Source organism: Colias eurytheme, chromosome 3 (assembly GCF_061535395.1).
Source record: "Colias eurytheme isolate Ceu_HAF_F1 chromosome 3, ilColEury1 Martin Lab GWU primary, whole genome shotgun sequence".
Lineage (NCBI taxonomy): Eukaryota > Metazoa > Arthropoda > Insecta > Lepidoptera > Pieridae > Colias > Colias eurytheme.
The window spans coordinates 10,058,778-10,081,581 of record NC_142982.1 but is presented as its reverse complement, the minus strand read 5'-3'; the positions used below and the strand labels follow the sequence as shown (position 1 = coordinate 10,081,581).

At 32.2% G+C, this 22,804-nt stretch overlaps 2 protein-coding genes across 3 annotated transcripts; one reads left to right on the top strand and one right to left on the bottom strand.

Moving 5' to 3' along the window:
* The first annotated feature begins 87 nt into the window (after window positions 1-87).
* On the top strand, window positions 88-8,984 carry LOC149909933 (uncharacterized). 2 transcript variants are annotated; one of them, XM_090118370.1, is made up of 8 exons: window positions 88-201; window positions 3,539-3,631; window positions 4,207-4,306; window positions 4,693-4,861; window positions 5,264-5,380; window positions 6,765-6,901; window positions 7,350-7,536; window positions 8,845-8,984. In XM_090118370.1, exons 1-8 carry the CDS (start codon window positions 185-187, stop codon window positions 8,976-8,978), a joined length of 954 nt encoding a protein of 317 aa, XP_089974496.1. In that variant the 5' UTR covers window positions 88-184; the 3' UTR covers window positions 8,979-8,984. The 2 variants fall into 2 exon arrangements, with proteins under 2 accessions (XP_089974496.1, XP_089974492.1); XM_090118366.1 differs by lacking the exon at window positions 88-201 and adding an exon at window positions 2,075-2,196.
* Window positions 8,985-13,664: 4,680 nt separating this feature from the next.
* LOC149909932 (gustatory receptor for sugar taste 64f-like) lies at window positions 13,665-22,482 on the bottom strand. Its single transcript, XM_090120053.1, has 11 exons — window positions 22,440-22,482; window positions 21,701-21,839; window positions 20,705-20,823; window positions 19,879-20,058; window positions 19,369-19,517; window positions 17,758-17,880; window positions 16,734-16,888; window positions 15,811-15,855; window positions 14,924-15,092; window positions 14,180-14,269; window positions 13,665-13,754 (listed from the first exon to the last, which is right to left on the bottom strand). Exons 1-11 carry the CDS (start codon window positions 22,447-22,449, stop codon window positions 13,665-13,667), a joined length of 1,269 nt encoding a protein of 422 aa, XP_089976179.1. The 5' UTR covers window positions 22,450-22,482.
* Between the last annotated feature and the right edge of the window lie 322 nt (window positions 22,483-22,804).

Here is a 22,804-nt window from a genome sequence, read left to right as displayed (position 1 = left end):
AAAAACAAGTTTGGGTAAATATTCGGACAAGTTGGCAACACTGGATATTTCTGAGATGAGACAGTAGACTAGACTAGACAGTGACAGTATTATATCGCCCTTTGATGGGAGTGCACAGTGTTAATGATTCAATAATGTTTAGATTAAAATAATGCACAATTTCGCTTTGTTTATAGTACAGTGAATGAAAATGTCAGAGATGTACGTATTTAAAGTTGTGATTAAATATTGTTTTTGTATCTATAAGTCATCTGTGGTATGTAGTGCTGTCCTATTTTAAAATACTAAAGAAAGAGGCGGCGAAATTAAGCCCAAGACCTAAATAATACTCATTGTATTGGTTTTTTTTTTTGGTGACGTGAAAATGACTAAACAAAAACGAAGATAGTAAAGACAAAAGTAGGTTATGTAAATTCGAGCAATTAAAAGGTAGGGACGACTGAGTACAAGTATAACCCTCCAATTTACGGTTTTGGGAGGGGGGAGGGGGGGCTATGGGATGGCCTCTATGGGTATGGGATGGATCGCTTCGCTCGGGAAAAAAAGTAATAATAATATATTTATTTGTATACAATTTTTTGTGAATGTATCCATATTGATGAAGGCAATTAAAAGCTCCGCACACTTAAAGTCTCAGATCCTGACTGCCGTTTTCAATCATACAGAGGACCCAATGTCCTTCAACGCGGCGCGGCGTCCTGGATTATACTTTCTTTTTCCAAATTTACTTTTGTCTACCTGGACAATTTTCTTAGGTCCACCAATTTTTCTCTCATTTTCTTGATGCTCCCGACAATATCGATACCAATCTGCTATTGTTTTCATTGATAGCACTGTATCTCTGTCTCGTCTTGCAGTTTCACGCTTAACGGCATTGTAGTCTGCTCTCACACTAAATAAATACATAATGTGGAACACTTTAACTATGGAAAGATGTACATTTTCAAACCAAGTTCCCTTGGAGCGACTCTGTGTCTTATGTCTACAAGTTCTCTTGCGGTAACAGAATTAACCAAGTTGTCCCCCTAATTTTGTAGAAATTTCAGACCCCGCTTCTCAGCAAAGTGCAGATACTGCTCAAGAGTGTTCAATTCTAGAAAGAGCCTGCGATCGTTCCACTGAGATGTAAAACATAATAAAAGACGATAAATTCCTTTCCATACCATTAAATCTTAAACAATGATTAATAATTAATGGCACACAAACCTTATCTCCTCCACACAATAATAGCACTGAAGAAGAGCTCGAAATAAATGGCTCATTTGAGTCCAACACTTGAATTACACTCGATTCAGTGCGATGAAGGTGCAGAGCACGAAACCAGGGGCTTCGGAGACGCCATGGTAGGACACGATAATCGCTCTCAAGTCTCAACTGCACTGCGCACAGGCGCACGAATAATGTCTGACGTCAAAATGGCGTCAATTCGCACGCGTTACCTCGCTACGTTACGTTTCGACTTTTTTTTATTGTGTTAAAATACGTTAAATGTGTTAAATTGTAATTAAATAAAAGTTAAACATAATAATATTATACAATGTAATGTAAATATTCCTATCCAAATAACTTAATTAAACACAAAAGTTACGAATTAAATTCATTGATTGACAGGCTAAAATGGAATATAAACCTAAATAAATAAAATAATAAGGGACCTACTTAAGAAATTAAAATGTTCATGAAAAAATATTTCCTAGAAAGTTTTACCAGATCAAGCAGTCAGTGTGCCAAAAATAAATTTGGTAACATAGTTTGGATAAATACGAATCAGCTCCCACATGTCACTTGTTGATTATTTTTATTCATTCGCTCACTAGTTTTCACGCGTGTATGAGTTTTTCCTTTTCCCTAGTGTTCCTGTGTTATGCTGTTACTGAGTAGTTAAAAAACCACGAACCTAATTTTACCAACCCCGTTTCCAAACCAATGACAATGCTAAATGACTTAATCAGTCAAGAGTCAAGACGTTGAAGATTACATGAAACAACTTGTGCCCTTTAGTCATTCAATCAAATATCAGATTCAACCAGATGACTGCGACTTACATACATATTATAATCATTTTTAATCTATGCCATTACTCAGTTGACCGCGTGCTCCTTGGCGTGCGCTCGAGTTATGAGACAAAATGTTATCAAAGATAATTTTATTGACAGTTTTGCCTATAGCTGTGTTATCTTTCGCAAACCGAGATGTGTAAGTACTTCATTTTTTTTAATAAAATATAAAATAATATACACTACTACTGTTAAAAAATCTATTTAGGTATCTACCTATGTTATTTCCGAAGATAAATGCTACTTTTATTGTTGTTGTGAAGTTAGGAACCAATTTTTATCTTCTGCGGTCGATAAAGATTTGACATGTAGGGTACGTAACACGAGATAATGTTTTTTTTTTCTGGCAGTTTTGATGTTATATCTGGATTAGACAATAGACAATATAAATAATTAATTACTGCTGCTACAGTGGAATACCCAATAAATACTATTTAATTCATTTGATGATAAATGATAACTAGGTAATATTCGTTACCTTACTGAGATATTATCTTGCTACATATAAATATAAAGAGAAAAGTAATCAATGATAAGATGATAATCTATTGAAAATACAAAATATTCGCGAAGACTGCCCTCAATGGCCCTCAATTCCAACCAAAAATTTCTTATGCAAGATTGATTCAGATCGTAATTACTTTTGTAAACAATTTAAACATTATGACGTATTTAATTAAAATTGATTAATTATTTTTATCAGAGCTGCACCTTAAGTAATTTTACGTTACGTTACTTTTCGCGCGAAAACGGCTGATTGAACCATCAAAATTTTTCGCGTAAACGTATTTTTTCGTATTCAACTAGTAGAGTCTATTCGACCAGATAAAACACGTTTATTTAAAATGGGGCCAAGTGCATCAAGATGCCATAAACAAGATGCTTACAAGATTATAACGTGTCAGAAACTCATCATACCTGTTCCTTCGATCGACTCTTTGTGAGTGAATTAAACAGTTTGAGATTGAGAGTTTTCTGTTCCCACCAAGTATTAAAACTAATCAAACCTTTAGATGTATTCCTTGTTGAGGCGATTGTCGTGTCTAAATTGTTTTGTATTTATGTATTGTTCCTAAATAAACGATTAGGTAAACGATTACCTATAGCTAGTCCACATCGAAGTCGAATGATTGCGCTAGACGACCTATATGGCACTGTCATTTTTCCATACTGGGATGAATACTGCGTTAAGACAGCTGCAGCATGGTAACCCCCCGAAACTAACATTTGCGTTAGTTATAGTAGTTTTTTCTAAAAACCATTAGAATACATGATGATGTCAGCATGATCCATCAGTAGTTAGAAGTAACACCAAAAACACCATAATTGCCAATTTCATAGTAAGTATTTACACATAAATTATAAAGGGAAATTATACGTAAGGAAAAAAATCAAAAACTATACTAGCGATTTAAAAATAACTAGCAATAAACGTTATTTTTATTAAATGTATTGTTAAATAAATAGTAATTTCCTTTCAGATCAGAATCAGTGATAGTGATCGACAATGATGCAGGTGCGGACGACGCGTTGGCCATTTTCCTGGCTACACTTTACGAGAAACATTTTAACGGGTAAATATTTCAATAAACTCTTGCTTTTAGCGATTGTGGTTGAACTATTTGGTGCAAGAAATTTATATATGAATGTTTGAGCTGCTGTGTTACACCTGGAATATAAAGAGGCGGTAAAGTAAAAAAATGTAATATGTAAATCATATTGTTACTATGTGTGAGCCGTCAGCCGATTGATTGAAAATTGAGCCGGAAATTCATTGAAAATATAGGTAAAAATAAAAAACAAGACCTTTTAAAGCAAATAATAATTCTGATAATAATTAATATCAAGTAATTTGGTACTGATTAAAATTTGAGTGAAGTGACTGAATGAAAAAATAACTTTTGCGATTCCAACAGGCAGTCCGACAAATAGTGCAATGTTTATTTTGTAATCGCCGTCTGTAATAACCGTGGTCTGAAGTACCTATCCGTCTTGCAAAAACCATCGACCTTCTCCAGAATAGAGGAAAAAGTGGGTTCGAATCCCGCCTCGTGATCGATTTTTTTTCTCTTAAAAATTCAGATTTATAAAACGCATTTGAATGATTTAAAAACTAAATATCATATTCGTCTAAATGTCTTACTTTCAGACCTAAGCTAATTGGACTAACGACTGTCAACGGGAATACAAATGAAGACAATGTCTGCACTAATAACCAGAGAATACTGCAAGTTGCCAAACGACAGGATGTAAGTATTTTAAAAATATTATTTTATGTTCTTGAAATAAATACAAGATATACCTTTTAAAAATGTATCTATTTTAGTAGCCGAGTGGTCTTAATGTGATTATGAATTTATGACTATTGAGATTTACTTAGTAAATTATTATTTAAAAAACTTGTTTTATAATCTTCAGTTCCCGGAGTAGTTAATTGCATTTTTATATCCTAAAAAATGGCTAGTTTAATTTTCTTGTGCTGAAGTTTTTACTTAGGTACGTCAGAAATTCAAATGATAAACATAAATTAACTTAAAAGGAAAGTTATCTATTCTTCTACATCTCTTATACATCAAAGACTCTATATTTGGAAATAACCTACAGATTGTTAATTTCTTCTCATATTATCTTCCAGATACCAATATACAGAGGTGCAAAAGAATCGCTGGTAATCACACCATACGCTGGCGACTATTTCGGTCAAGATGGTCTCGGAGATACGGGGGAGGTCTTACGAGATCTAGTACCGCCTAGACGAGAAGCAGCTGTGAATAAACTGATTCAGCTATCGAAGCAACATAAAGGTATTTCATCACACCTTATATTAATTTATTTAGTTTGTGTGTTGAAATAAATTCTTTCTTTTTTTCTTTCATACTTAATTTAAAGTGTAGTAATAGTAACTTCCTACAAATTAAAAAACAATAATTTTAAATTCGAAAATATGTCTAAATTCTGCATTTAGTTTTAACTGTTGCAATAAAGACGAATCCCTTATTCTAACAATTCATTTACTCCATAGCATATAATCTCATGTTTGTAATTAGATTTGTGGTATAGATAAGGGAGTATTTGTGAAATGCCTCCATGAAATACACATATCAAAATAAGTACGTAACTAATATGTACTACCTACTACATGTATAATATAATTATTTATTAAGGCAGATTTAGATAAGCTACAAGACTATTATTTCTTTTAACAGGAAACCTAACCGTCTTATGTTTGGCATCCTTAACGAATATTGCATTGGCCATTCAACTGGATCCAAATTTTTTGGGCAGGTTGAATCATTTGTATGTTGGTGGTGGACACATACATAGTAAGTTATTATATTTTATTGTAATACTAGCGGCCCGCCCCGGCTTCGCCCGTGGTACATATGAAAAATAGATGTTGGCCGATTCTCAGACTTACCCGATATGGACAGAAAATTTCATGAGAATCGGTCCACCCGTTTCGGAGGAGTATGCAGACTAACATTGTGACACGAGAATTTTATATATAAGATAATAAAGAAGGAGTTAAGAAGCAACACTCGCAAGACTAGTGTAGTTGTAGGTTATTTGCTTTTTAGTGGTAAAAGAGCCTTCTTGAAGGTTATACCTAATGTATGCTAATAAAATTGTCTTTTGCTCAATAATGAACCGTATTATAGGTTGAACATGTTTTGTGGGATGTCAGCGAAAACGGTAGATAACAAATGTTAGATTTGCTTATAGTTCTTGAATTTTAATAGAGTTTAATCTGAAATATTTATTCTCGGTTCAGTGTGTGTATCATGCAGTACTTATATAAATTTGTTTCGTTATAATTTTATAAAGCATGTTTCAATGAACTATACTATGTTATAGGTTTGATTACATTAGCGTGACCTCTTGATCGATAATAGAGAACGAAAACATTATTAATACGATGTTTTACATATTTCATCACGTTAGCAGTTGGGTATCTAGGCTTTAGAGTAATAAATACATTAGAAATTAGCTAGAAAATTCGAGATCATTCCGTTATTCTTTTAAAGCAGTACTATAGCTACTTATGATTAGATAATTACTGATTAATCCATCAGTCCTCGGAATCACAGACACAATAGAAAATCTATTGTGTCGCGCCCCGATCGGGGCTTACGGTGGTCAATGGGTTAAATAAGTAAAAGTTTGAATAATAATATACATCAATCATTTACATTTATCTTAAATTGAAGTCAATTCAGATAACACAATAGCTACAATGCCAGTGTTGATACCAAATAATAAAAATTCAATAATGAATCCAGTATGCTAAAGTACCAAAACTAAAATGTTTTGGTACCAGTAGATTACTTTAAAATTCTTTATTTCTGTATAAAGTCGTAATTAGGGTAGGAATCTCCAGAAACTATGGAAGAGGTCGTAAATAAACTCAAACTCGAAACATTTATTTATTCAATTAGACTTCTTATAAAAGCACTTTTGAATCGTCATAACATTTTTTAACATTTAGGTACCACCGATTCGGAAAGCAGTATCTATGGAGAAGAACCGGCAAGAAACTCCATAGTTGCTGTTTTAAAATCATGTAACTACATAATATTATATGCCAAAGAACTGTCCTGTGGTTCTTACGCGACAACCCTCCATGGATTTTCATCTTCCATATATTCCTTAACGCTGTAATATTTTTTCTAGGTCAGCTAGTAATATAATATTTCGTTACACACACAGGTGAACAATTTCCCGAAGCAGAGTTCAACGCACACATGGACGTAGAAGCGTATCATATTATTGCCAAACACGCAACACCTGAAAAAGTGACGATGTTACCTTTCTCGCAAGTTATGTTACACTTAAACATAAGTAGGGTGAGTATTTTTAACTTTAATGAATCAAAAAATATTAAATTACCAAGCACTGATTTTTTTTTTAAAGAAATAAATTCATATTTTATAATGTGGTTTTTAAGTACATACGAGATTTATTCAAAATTCACTTAATTAAATTATCATTGTGTGCACTGAAAATTGTATCCGCTATAAACGCAAAACAAATCTGAACTATTTTTCATAACCTCACTAAATTAAAAGAACCAATTCTGATGAATTTATAAATGAGACTTTGGAGATCGATATACAATAATTTTTGTCTTATTGTAGTCACGACTGGTCTCCAAATACATCAATGAAATGCTATATTTATATAATTTGGTAATACAAGTATTACATATCACTACAACTCGTACTATGGCCATAGAATTCGAAAAAAATCACAATAAAAATAAATACTTGTCCCCATATTACCTATCTATTTCAGCAATGGCGAGAAGAAGTCTTCGGCGTATTAGACACAGACATAATAAGGGCCCAAAATGGTTACGAAAGGATAACTCTGCCCCAAAGCGACAGGTGGCAGCAGCTCGATCCAGCAGTCGTGGCGCTGTTTGTGAAACCAGAACTGGTCAGCGAGTATAAGTACTCGAAGAACGATATTATTTTGTGTGGTAAGTATCAGATACATAATGCTAGAGGATGGAACGTTTTGAATGAATAAGTGAAAAATACTATATTGTACATTTTATAGAATACATTTTACAAAACTTAATAATATAATATAACAATGTACAGTACCTTATCGTTTTGATAGGAAGTTTTAAAATATTACCAAATTAAAATTGTTGATATTTTAAATTGTTTAACGATTACAATAACAGTAGACCTATAAAGATGCAATACTGATAGTTTTTTAAATAAGTAAGAATCCTGAAAATAAGACTTACTTAATAGTTAATATTATAGTTGGGGTTATTATTTTTTTTATTGGTCTTTTAATTAGAATTGCGTTGTATTTAAAATTGTATCAACGACATAATTTGATATTATAATTTTAAATATTTATACCCTCCATTTACAATAACTACTGAAGTGTTTTTTTTTTTTTCAATTCTTTAATTACCTAGCCTAATAGCTAGTACAATATTCCTGAGGAACGTGACAACATATATTTATTAGGTTCTACGTCAATTTATTCAAGCGAACTAGGACAAATGCCTAGGTTTTTCAATAAATATGGAAAACAGGAAAAACGTTATTGGCAATCCTTCCTCATAAAAACGACTAAGCAATGTCCTCCCAGCCTTAATTATTCCTGAACACTACAACATATATATTTGAAATTTAACAGCAATCAAATGCTTTATTAATGAGAAAATCCTACTTATAATATTATAAATGCGAAAGTTTGTGAGGATGTGAACGTGTGTGTTTGTTACTCTTTCACGCAAATACTACTGAACCGATTACAATGAAATTTAGCACACATACATATAGAGGGTTACTTGGATTAACACATAGGATAGGTTTTATCCCGGAAATCCCACGGGAAAGGGAACTATGCGGGTTTTTCTTTGAAAACACGGGCGAAGCCGTTGGCGGAAAGCTAGTTTTAAAATAAACACGTTTAGAATTCTGCGGTTGGTCGAAATTTTTCTAATCTTTAAAAATTTCTCAACAATTTTCAAAGCTAGGTGAAGAGGTTCCTAACCTATCTATACTAATAATATAAAGAGGAAAGGTTTGTATGTATGTATGTATGTATGGTTTTCACGCATAAACTACTGGACCGATTTTGATGAAATTTGGCACAGATAATCTTTAGACCCTGAGAAAGAACATAGGCTACCTATTATTGCGAAATATGTACCACGGGCAAAGCCGGGGCGGACCGCTAGTTGATTATAATATGAAATAAAATACTTATTAGATTATGAAAATGAAATATTGTAATGTTTTAAATTATTATTTCTTTACAGGTGATAAACGAGGAATGAACACAAATACTTTTGTCGAGAAAGAAGACGCTAATGTGAGAGTAATAGATTCTATAAAAATGGAAGAATATAAACAGTTCCTGTTAGATGTATTTAGTGCTGATTTAAATAAATAAACTATTTACATATATACGTTTTTGTTTGATTTTATTTAAGTCCTTAGATTATTTTAATTTTTGTCTACCCAGATAGAATGAAGTTGAAGTATTACTAGTTAGGAATTATGGACCAAACTGTCATGTACATTATTGCAATATTTATATATATTAATTAAATTATTTAAAAACTAGCTGCTCCGCGCGGTTTCACCCCCGTGGCTCCACTCCTGTTGGTCGTAGCGTGATGATGTAATATAGCCTATAACCTTCCTCAATAAATGGGCTATCTAACACCGAAGATTTTTTCAAATCGGTCCAGTAGTTCCCAAGATTAGCGCGTTCAAACAAACAAACAAATTCTTCAACTTTATAATATTAGTATAGATAATATTTATAACATGGAAACAATAACATTTTGTTTTAAGTGTTTAATAATAAGATTTATTTCCTGTTACCATTAAAATATACCTAGAAATTATACTATGTCTAGGTATGTTATGTTATCTGGCTCTAGACTTTCCTTATAATTCTAATACGTTTTGCTCGGATTCCCCAGAAAGCAAAAAACAGAAACAACTATATACATTGTTTCTATGTTTATGTACATCGATGTCGTCTCGTGTGCCGCTTATGGCCAAGGTGAGGTCAAAACTGGTTTATGAGGTTAGCATGCAGACGAGGCGATTCAAACGTAGCGTTTTTTTAATATGTATAATCAGAGCAAGCAAAGGAGCAGGTGGGCCACTCAATGTAAAGTGGTCACCAACGCCCATAAATAGCGCTATATTTGAGTTGATATAGCTTATTATGATTTAATTATGTATTTTGAGGATATCGTTTTAGATTATTTTGGTTTGTTTTCATAATGTATCTATTTCACTGCTCGATGTTTAACGAACAAGTAGATTAAAGGTCTTATGTGTCCATTTAATAAGTGTCCGCTGGGAATCAAAATTTAAACTTTCAGTTCTAAACTAAGGCTTTAACTAGTGCCAAAGAAGACGTCATTAATAATTAATTTAGCTTTTATATACTTACTTAAAACTATTTGTCATTATTAGTAATAAAAATCATTAATTTGAATATTAGGTACCCTACTTAGCAAATAGCTAGGGACTCAATTACTTCGAATCTATAAGATAAACTTTTGATTAATATTGTGACATTGAATACCATGTATTTGGAGGACAAAGTAAGCTCTTTAAAACGTTCTATTTCTCTTTTTCACTAACTACATAAAATGAACATATTATTATAAAGAAATTCCGCACGCCCGGTCTGTACTCAGCCTAAACCTGCCAACTAACCTATAAATACACCAACATAATCCACGGCACGCAATCAACAACCAAAAACGGGTAACAACGGGTCAAAATGAGAACCAGTGTAGTGATACTCTTAGTAGTTAGTTTAGTGATGGTTAGTGCAGATTATACTACTACAGCTCGACGCAGCTTCGCCGTCAGCTGTGAACAGGCTTGTGAATCTGAGGCAAAGTCACACCACCGCTGTTCCGTGTCAAGTTCTGGATTGTTCAGCTGTTCTTGTTATTGTCAAGCTATTAATCTGGATTAATAAATAAATGAGATAATGTGTTGGTATTATTTCATCTTGTACTAATAGGGGCTATAAAAATAAGGCTACCTGTGTACCTACCTACAAAGTGTGGATAAATCTTGAATTTTACCGGTAGCTTTTTTTTGCAATAATATAATACTAATACCTGATGCGAGAAATTCGGCTAGTGGTTCTTAAACAGGATCCGTAGCTGTAGGTATAGGTACCGTATAACAATATGAATAATAATAATATAACATTTCGCTGTCAGGTTAGGTAATATTGTATTTTTACTTGAAGGAAAGTTATTAATGATTATGGTAAAATTATACGCTAATTGTTGAATAATAATTAATAAATGCATGCTGCATAATATTCTTTTTCAATGAAAATAATAAACTAAGACGTTGTCAGTCGATAAAAGCTATAAATGAAAACAAATATTCACATATAAGGCATCTACATTCAATAGCCAAAACTATCACATTGTCTACAAAGTGTCTACAAATGAATGTTACCTTAAGGTTTCTTCAATAGATGGCGCTGCTATCAAATTAACATCAGATTATAAAAATTTAATAATATTATTATTTCTAAAGCATCACTACAAGGTATAAAACAAAGCCGCTTTCTCTGTCCCTATATACCTATGTCATGTATGTATACTTAAACCTTTAAAACTACAAAACGGATTTTGATGCGATTGCTTTATTAGATAGAGTCAGGAGAAAGATTTTATGATTTGCTTTAGATTAAAAGTATTTCATGAGAATGAGGTTTTTTATTATACTACCCTTAAGAAGTCTTACTAAACATACTATAAAAAATAACACCAAAGAATAATATATGCCAAAACAAGATAGACCAGACCCCTGAAACAACCCTTAAAACCAATAAAACTTACGTATAGCAGATTCAGTTGTAATTAGCAAATCTGAAGATATTTGCATAATTGTGGCAAAATTCTCGACTTGTAATATTCCTAATTTGCCGTTAAATCGAGTTCTTGATATGCGAACATCGTTCGAAGTTTCCAAATTGTTGGAATTATTCTCTCATCTCACTTCTAATAAAGTTTGAGATGGAGCAGGACTTACGCTAACTGTAAATGTTCTAAAAAATTGGGTTAACGCTTTTTAGCTGCCTAAATATGGGACATACCTTTTTATTGACTACTAGCGGTCCGCCCCGGCTTCGCCCGTGGTACATGTTTACGTTTTCTCTACATAAGTGCACCCACCCATCATGCACTCAATTTGTTAAATAAATTTTTACGTGCTAAATCTGAAGTGGACCTATTTAATGTTAATATTGTATCGTTTGTCTCTAATTGTACCTTATTTTTAAGTCAGACTTTGTAATAATTGTTATCTTTGTGCGTTTTGGTATGTTTTGTACTGTAAGTCAAAGATGTATAAATAAATAAATAAATAAATAAATAAATAAATAAGAACCATCGTACTTCAAGGAATATAATAAAAAAAGAATTATCGAAATCGGTTCAGCCGTTCTCGAGTTATGCGCTTACTAACACATTTTGCGATTCATTTTTATATATAAGATTAATGTTGTACATATATTATAGTCTTTTAGTTTATTAATATAATGTATGTTAGAAATTATATCGTCTAACATAGAGTCTCGATGTCAATATAATCTACGTATTTACATAAATTGTTTAAGAACACAACTAAAGTGTTTAAAATGTTTCTTTAAGAAATTGAGTAGTCATACATAGTAGTCTGTGTACATAGTAATATTTCAAAGTATAAATAAATAAAGATAATTACTATTATAATGTTACTTTTATAATTAATTAGGCTTAATTAAATCTAAATTTCCTTATCTTGTCTCTAACTAAGGCATAGGTTTCTGAGGCGTCGAAATACGCCTCGGATTGAATAATTCAAGCATAGTAATCTTGGATTGAAACTTCAATATTAGTTTTGCAATGCAATAATCCATTGAATTATATTATAAGTTATTTTTAGTAAGTGGGTGTTACTTGCAAAGGCGTAAACGTATAAATTAGCTATTGGGTTTTTGCTTGTAGAGTCGAAGGAGTTAGGCGTATCTAAACATTTAAGTATGGCGTATATTGAAATTTTAGTTCACTTAAACATAATCACGTGATATTCATAAGAAAATAATTAATACACCTAGTTTAAAAACCTAAAAAAATACGATTAAACTCATGAAATTATTGTATTGTCACCGATGCTTGATGGGGACAAAGTTTGAATTAAATTTGTCCATTTAAAATGGGTCAAAATCGAATCTACAGGAGCCGGTTACATACAAAAATACAGGTGAAGAACAGTGATTTAACGTTACTATTGTTTTGTATCAACAATTTAAAAATAAAGAATACCTAATGTAAAAAAAGAATTATGAAAAATAAAATGAATAGATAAAAAAAAGTAAAAAGAAATAAAACGACGTGTTGTATTGCAAGTGCCATAATATATAAATAGGCTTTTAGGCAAAAAAGTTTTTTCATTAAATTATCTTAAAGTAGATATAGGTATGTAAAGTTATAGCATAAGGTTATAGGTAACAATTAGGTAATATAGCTTTTATCGTATACTAAAATTTGTTTAACCTAGACTCTAGACTCTAGTTTCACAATAGAAGGAAAATGAAAGCAAGTTACCTAACGGATGCAAGGGACATCCTTCCGGAGCGGGGATATTTTCTGAGATTTATCTCACTTGTGCTTCTAATATTGTTATTGGAAGATTTTTCTGATGCACTATTTTCTGCATACAACAATAATCTATTTAGCAATACCTCAAAATTACTATAGTTGTACTTTGTACGTATCCACAGGCTGGGCCGATTTTCATAAATTTTAATTTATTGATTTTGTCCCTGACTGCAGTATGCATGCATCAGTGTTTAAACGTAAAAATTCAAGATAAATAAAAATGATATAAAGTTGAATTTTTGTAGGTAGTCTTAGTGTTTATTCTGGTAATTTAATTTATAACCGACTTCTATATAATAATAATATTCAATCATATACAGGGTTACAGATTAAGTCGTCCTAGATCCGTTAAGAGATTATGGTTTCAAATAAACAAACATACAGATATCAGAATCGTACACTTAAATTTTATTTATTTCTACACATACATAAGTACTATATTAATTAACTGGTGCAGTACTATTGGTCGATGGTTGAGGCGAGTTGAACTGGAACATCACTAGCTCATATGTCACTATCGTACCAGCTACCTGTCGAAATATTAATTAATTGTAAAAAAATATATTCATACAAATATTGGAAATACAAAAAACTGGTGTGCTCAGTTTGTTTTGGATTAATGTTTTAAAGTTAAATATTTAACTAACTAAATATTATTTGACGCCCGGCGAGATGGGAATGAATTAAATAGTATTTAATATTTATGTAAAAATGTTCGTGAAGCTTCCATAGAAAATGAACGTTACATTTACCAGCATTTGGCATTTTAAACTTGTGAATCGTATTGTGTAATAAGTATATGGACAAACCACAACAAATGCCTACTCCCGTAAAGTAAAAAGGATAAGTAGGTATATTATAATCATTATATTAAAATAATACATTAAAATAAATTAAATTTTTATGATTAACAACAATCTATCAATTATTGTAAACTGTAATTGAGGTTACGTACAGTGAGAAGTAAACTCCGAGTTACGCTGAAGAATTGTAAGCCACTCAGAGCAACTTTGTCTCCATTCACTTGGTCCAAAAATCTTTGCACCTAGAAAAAGATATATTATGCAAAATTTACTTTATTGTGTATCATATGGATTTAATATTACGATACAAAATATATGAATAGTAAAGCTATCAATATATCAACGGAAATTTTATAGGTCTAATAATTCTCGTAAAGAAAATTGGCCAATCCATGATCGAATGTGAAAATGAAAAGCACCTACCCTAAACATTTGAGACATTTTCATCATAGCCACCGAAAATCGTTGTACTGGATAGGTTGTATCTAATCTCAGGTACTACTGGTCCGATTTGAAAAATTATTTCGGTGTTGGATAGCCTATTTATCGAGGAAGGCTATAGGCTATATATCATTACGCTAAGTCTATCAGAAGTGGAGCCATGCGGGTGAAACCGCGGAGTGCAGCTAGTAGGAAATATGGCACCGCTTCGTAGCCGCCGAAGATCGTTGTATCACTAAATATATAGAGACTAGCCGCTCCGCGCGGTTTCACCCCCGTGGCTCCTCTCCTGTTGGTCGTAGCGTGATGGTATATAGCCTATAGCCTTCCTCGATAAATGAGCTATCTAACACCGAAAGTTTTTTTTAATTGGACCAGAAGTTCCCGAGATTAGCGCGTTCAAACAAACAAACTCTTCAGCTTTATAATATTAGTATAGATTGGCTATACAATACCTCAACACAATACACCGGCGAGGGCACATCATATAGTACAGGAGCCGGCGTGTCCGACGCGCTGTTCACCTGGGACGCAATCAGCGACACCGCCACTGAGCGGCTGATGAGGTAGATCAGCGAGAACAGGAAATATATCGCCGCTTCGTAGCCGCCGAATATTGTTGCTCTGGTTGGTATGGGTCAAATAGTAATATAAATAAATAAATAAAAAGACGTGTGGCACTCGGGGACTGCCGCGGTAAAGCTATAGCATGCTATGCCTTCAAGCCACACCTCCGCGCCCGTCGGAGTGGGGAGCGAGAGGTTTTTCGTTACTAAATTTCTGGATTCGGTCCCCGCGCTCAAGGCCCGCGATAGAAGCTATGAAATAGCTTAAAATAAAATAAATGGATCTTATTGTTTCAAATAAATAAATGAATGCTTTAAACCTGACAACCTAAGAAAGATATAAAGAATTGGCGGCTGTATAGCTATGTAGCTTTTCCTTAAAAACAACGAAAAATTAATAAAGAATTAGTGGTATAGCTAAGGTTTTCTTAATGTTAAGGTTTAGGGTGCATTGAAAGTGAATAAATTAATAATTATAAGAAATTCCTGCACAACGTGTAAGAAAAATCATAAAATACTTATTTGAATCTCCGAATAAAAAATAGCGTAGGACTCAATTTAATGGTATGTGGGTATAAAAATATTTCGTTATTTTCCAAAGAAAATCAGTAATTTTAATAGGTCATCCTAAATTCAGACTTTTTTATTTCACATGGCTATCCCCTATCAAAACGGATAATATTCTTTTTCAGTACCTAGTTGTTACAAAACTCTATACAAACAAGCTACAGTCTCATCAATAACATCATGAAGGGCTTAATTAAAAAGATTCATACCCTTGTTGTCGACTGCTACATTCAGATGTGCCTTTTATTCCGTGCCTAGAAAATGAAAAAGAATTCTAGATTATTCATCAACAGTTCCAATGGAAATGTATTAATAGGCAGTACCATTGTTAGAGTACCTAACCCAAATTTTGTGGAAACCAATTTATTCTCAACGGTTTTCAATTTACTTCAACTGTCCCAGATGCTAATGAATATTGGTAATTATCATGTCTTGATTACGTAAGAATTGGAAAAATGGCTTTTCTGTTTACAAAATGATTATTGGAAAAATAATTTGCATAAATTGTTATTATGTCGTGATTGTATGACTACTATGCCCTGTGTCCCGAGTCCCGACTTTGTCTTGATTGAGCCAGGTTATAAATATTGCCTTTGGTACTTTATAAGAGATAGATGTACCTTTCTTGTAAAAAAAATGTTTGAAATTGGTCGAATATTTGTTGAATTCAATCGTTACAATCAAACAGAAATACAAACTTTTCCTCTTCATTCCATTAGTTGAGATAAAATATCATACATCATTCATCGTTTGATCGATTGATACGGTTAAACTACATCTATGCTAGACGCATTCAAGCCTTTGAAATATATATTTTGTAAACAAACGTATATTTTAACAACTATCACATTTTAATTTCTACGTACTAAGTTCAACAAAAATAAGTTATTGTTCACCAACAAGTAAAAGCAAAATTAAAATAAATATGAGCACAAAGTATCACAAAAAAGAACAACAGGAGGTCTTATCACTAAGGTAGCAATTTATTCCAGACAACCTGGTGATCAAGGTGAAGCATTAATAGTGTATACGAGAATACATACATAAAATAGATACGGTACAACAAGTTGCATACTTAATTATAAACATACATACAAAATAGACAATTTAAACTTATTTAAATTGAACTTACTCCAAGGTGTTGAACAATTGCAGACAAATGAAGAACAAATTGTTAGCAAAGGAGATGAAGACGATACCACTGATGACGTCATCAACTTTGCGAACTAATTGCGCAGCGCGGCTGTACTCTTCCCTTGTGTTACGCCAGAATACTTCAGGCAAATACTAAAATTTATATAAAAAAAGAAACTGAAATATATTAATAGATAAACTGGTATTTTCGTTACTCATACAAAAATTTCAAGCGTGTGTAGATCTACCTATATAAATAAATGAATTAGTGTCCCTAATTTAAATTAATCTTGTTGCATTCAGTATTTTTTATAACACAGCGAGAGCGTCTGTTAGATTTTACGTGTAATTTATACATATAGCTCTTAATATAAGATATTATCAAAAATCTTTGCTATCAAAGGAATAATTAAATCTGACAGAAAACGATTCATTCACCAGATATTTTTTATATCTCATATTATTATTTCTTTACTGTTTTTCAAATGTTTAGTTCGACTGGAATAACAGCTAATAATACTACAACACTTAGGGCCGATTTTTCAATGCTTGGATAAAACTCCGTCCAATAAAGTATTACACGATAATATTAAAATGTCACATAAACTGTCAAATACGGGCAATTAGAATACGTTTTTAAAATGGTAGTTTTATACATTACTAGATTTCCGCCCGCGGCTTCGCCCGCGTTTGCAAAGGAAAACCCGCATAGTTCCCGTTCCCGTGGGATTTCCGGGATAAAAACTATCCTATGTGTTTATCCAAGTTACCCTCTATATGTGTGCTAAATTTCATTGTAATCGGTTCAGTAGTTTTTACGTGAAAGAGTAACAAACATCCATACATCCATACATCCATACAAACTTTCGCCTTTATTATAGTATTAAGATTAAGATAAGATTAAGATTCGATGAATAAGTTTTATCCAAGGATTGAAAAATCAGCCCTTATTACAAATAGCAATTTATAATAACCACATGACCCAACTAATCTCAAGCAATATTAACATGCGCCCATCTTACCTTGCCCTGGGCTCCAAGCAATTTCATATTAACATGCTCGAGGCGTGACGTCAGGTAGTAGCTCATACATATCACGAACAAATCAGAGAAGTTCCATATAAAAGTGGATTGGAAGTGGAGAAACTGGAAGTAAAAATGAATAGCAATAAGGAAGGGATATAAGTGCGCAATTTGTTGGAAAGTTTTCCAATTTTTTGGGATGTAAATTGGATGTGTTATGTATAAATTTGTAGCTACACCTGTAAATCTTAATCCTGTGTATTTTAGACTTATACATAATTTATATGATAAAATTACAACAGATTTTACGTATTTTATAGATTGAAAATTATCTTTTGTGGTTACTAAGCAGTTTATACCCTCATTGAAATTGGAATGTTTTCGAGATTATAAAATCTACTAAAATAATTTACAAACATTTTTTACTATTGCACATAATATTATATTATAAGAAAACAATCACAACACATTACTGACCGGTTGGCTTGGTTGGTAGTGGCCCTGCCTTCCAAGCCAGAGGTCGTGGGTTCGATTCCCACCCGGGGCAAATATTTGTGTGATGAACATAGATGTTTGCTCTGTGTCTGGGTGTTACATAATATCTATATAAGTATTTATTTAAAATTATATATGTATGTTTATCAGCCATCTGGTTTCCATAACACAAGCGAAAGCTTAGTATGGGATCAGATCGTGCCGTGTGTGAAAATTGTCCTGAAAAATATTATTTATTATTATTTATTTATTTACATTATATCAATTTTATATATATATTTTTTTAAATTTCAAGTATTTAATGGCTGTCACCATCTTGTAATGAATGACGTAATAAACAGTAAACATGGATTAACACGCAGATGCAGATGAAGCCGTCGAAAATACCATAAATCCTTTAAGAGAATGTAATTTGTTTTATCGGTGTTAACGTTTCCGCTTTCTGTCAGTCTCCATTTAATTATGGCGGTAAAAAGTCTCATCGTCGTAATTTTGGATGTATTTTTTAACATCTTTATGCCGGTGCTTGCGGTTTAACGGGACACACCATGGTCTTGCAAATATGTTTATGAAACATGTTATTATAACCTCTCCAAATTTTAAATCCTATCCTATCCTACTAATATTATAAACTAGTGGTCCGCCCCGGCTTCGCCCGTGGTACATATTTCACAAAAAAGGTAGCCTATGTCTTTTCTCGGGTATCAAAATATCTCCATACCAAATTTCATGCAAATTGGTTCAATAGTTTAGGCGTGATTGAGTAACAGACAGAAAGACAGAGTTACTTTCGCATTTATAATATTATATTAGTATTAGTATATATTATTAGTATATTAGTATGGATGCGAAAGTTTGTGGGGATGGACGTATGTGTGTGTTTGTTTGTTACTGTTTCACGCAAATATTTCTGAACCGATTACAATTAAATTTAGCACATATATAGAGGGTAACTTGGATTAACACATAGGATAGGGTTTTATCCCACAAATTCCACGGGAACGGGAACTATGCGAGATTTTCTTTAATATAATATAATATTCAAGAACTTATAATGCGCTATAGAAACTCATATGATTAAATTTCATAGTGGTTTATTTTAAATTAAAGACTTACTTGTGTTACAATTCCTAATAGTGGTGAATATGGTAGAAAGTTGAAGACCCAAGGATAGAAATGCTTAACAAAACCTTCATATAGACTGAGATCTGGATAACACACCATGGCACCGGCAAATGCTGACAATAATGATAGTATGTGTTCTACTGAAAATAAAAGAGAAGTTATTTATGTTAGAAAGGTCACGTTTACGAAAAAAATATTTTTATATGATTGTTTTATCTGAGAGCATGAGTTTAAATAATAAACATGCAAATGAATGATTCATACTTATGTTTGTAAAATTCATTAGCTAAATTATTTCATTTTAAATCATAGATATGCTCTATTTTCGAAATACACTTCTTTTGTTTTTTTTTCAAATTTTTATAATTGCCTTTCTCTACTTTTTCACCTTGAAATATATATATTACATACGTCTTTTTTTTCAAATTAAGCTATTTCGATACGTAATATTTGCTTAAATTTTATCAGCTAATCAAGTATTATTAGAGTACTAAAACTTACGTAAAGCTAGAGCCAAAACAACTGCGCAGGTCCCATTACATTTGTATGCAAGCTTGGTATCATAGCTCGGATCAAGTTCCTCGATCTTGGATGTATACTGAACCAAATCTGGCCACTTTCTGGCAACTTGCAGGAACACAAGCATCGTGATACAGGTTGTACTGTAGAATATTATTGGAGCTAAAAATGTCGATAATATTAATAATTTCGATACTGTAATAAAGGTGAGAAATGAATGAAATACTGGATCACTAGATAAATACAGCGTAAGAAAGTAGAATACTAATGGTGCTGAAAAGTTTAATATTAATAAAACAAGAATGTTGAAAATTTATAATTGTTAGTGATAATTAAAAATTAAAAGTAATAGGTGTTAAATATCGAGCATATAGACAATTGGTAAAATATTTAAGTCACAAATGATAAAAGAGGATATGGATAGATATCAAAATAACAGGAATCGTTGAATTTTGCTTTGTATCTTCGCTTCATTCTACTTCAGAACCACTGCTCAAGTCACTGATTGGTTTTTCTTGATGATATCGATTTCCTTGTTTACCACTGATATTCTAATATTACAGACTTTTGATTAAAATCCTCGTATATCAAGCTCGATTAAAAACTTATAATTAGTAAAATAAACGATGTTTGGTAAAAAACAAAGAACAGAATTTTGCGTCGTAGCCATGCTACGTATGCTACGTATGCTACGTAAGTAATATAGGAAGTGAATATGTATGAAGAAAAAATGCACTACCAGCAAAACTTTTCTTATTATTAGTTATATCTATACTTGAAAAAGAAATTCTGTAAACAGTTTCCTTACTTGTTCCATTGAGAGAGGTCTGAGAGTGAACAACTTTGTGTATACACATTACTGATATGAAAATCTGCCCGGTCAAGGATAGCAAGAGGTATAAACACTTCCATGATAACCAAGTGAACCTGAAATTAAATTTGTTGAAATACCTATAATACAGAAATCTATAAAAAATAAGAGTAAGAGTAAGTAACAATTTTTAATAGATTGTAATTCGAACCAGATTGAAATTTACGTAACCATAATAAAGATTTTTCGTCTTTTGATGGCTTGCTCGATACTTAACTTGATGACTTTGTCGTAATAAGAAATTTCAATACGAGTTTTTCGCATAATTCATTTAATAAACCTTACATACAATAAAGAAGTGTTGCATAAATGCTAATAGGAATTGCATATTTCATCGAACATCTCGCAGACTTGTAATTTAATTATCTGCCTGGGAGACAATTAATTATCTTCTCGTGTTCCATGTATCAGTGAGGATATAAAATGGTTACTCGATATCGTTATTGAAAAATATGCGATAAGAAATAATATTTTATACTAAAAGACTATAGCATAAATGAGACACACAGATTATTTCAAACTTGTAAATTATAGGTTTATAATCAATGATACTAAAAGTAGGTAAGTCATTAACGTTCCTGAAATGAAACGTCAAAATGTGGCAAATTAGCCACATTTTCTCCAGTTGCATTTTTTCGCTCACAAAAGTGGAATCATACTATCTTACATGTGATCTTACATCTAATGAAAAAATGAAAATGAAAAAATCTTACATCTAATCTTATCTGTTTTTTAAGATCGAATGTTATGTAGGTAACTTTCTACACCTTTTTATATTATCGTTTAAAATTACCAAAATATATCAACAACTTGACTTTGATACAATGCGACGATAATATGGTAAGTACGTTTCAAAACTCAAAGAACTGAATAGCAAACTTCAAAATCACAAGAACTATATCACAAAGGGAAGGCAATTAGGATAATGCTCACCTGACGTCAGAAGTCTTGCTGAAGATCCCAATAACGGGGATCAAAGAGAACGCCTGGCCAATGATGAGTGTCGCTCGTAGCGAGTCTTGAAACGTAGCTGGCGACTTTGATTTTAATTCTGTCACGTGAACTTTGTTTCCTAAAAAGTATTTTTTGAAAACAGTACGTTCTGTTAAAGACCTAATTTGATTGGTTACGTAACTTCTTGGATGTCAAATTAAACTGTCGAAGTTTAAAAGACCTCAAAAATTTATTTGTCTACGCAAAAAAATATTTTGATAAAGAATGCTGCTAAAAAATTATATTTGAATTTGTACGGTCTATCCGTACTAATTAATTATAGATATAAAATAATTATTTAACTATGAAACACTACTTGTAATAAACGGAAACTTTAACAACTATAATATAATGAGTGAGTTTCTCTTAATCACCGTCGGCGATGAACTGATTCAATATAATTAAAATATAAAATTTTGGAAATAATCTGGGTCATATCGAATGCAAGCTCAGCGCCTTGATGTACGTACGCGCTTGCTTATACAGAACTATGATTTAAATAATTATAATTATTATTGAAGACGCAAATATATCCTACAAAAAGCCTAAAGAAAACATGTTTTTTATTAGTTCCCTGTCTTCTGAAAAATAGGCTTGAAAATCTTCTAAAATCAATTGGTACACTAGGCAAATTAAACATTTAAACCAATAAATAGTCAAATAATCAAACTGCACTCACGTTTTTGCATTCCAAACCACACATTCCTGTTCTTCAAGTGCTTCTGTATGTCCTGAGGAGCCATTCGTTTGTGTGTATGTACACCCTGTGCTATCATGTGTTTGGAGTGCGATCACTGATAATGGGGTATCGTGTTAATGGTTTAGAGTTCGGTGTGTAAACCTTTTTTTTACATCACTATTTCTGTATTAATAAAGATATATAAATAACTAGCATTCCGCCTGCGGCTTCGCCCGCGTTTTCAAAAAAAAACCCGCATAGTTCCCGTTCCCGTGGGATTTCCGGGATAAAACCTAGCCTATGTCACTCAGAAATGATGTAGCTTTCCAACAGTGAAAGAATTTTTCAAATCTGCCAAGTAGTTT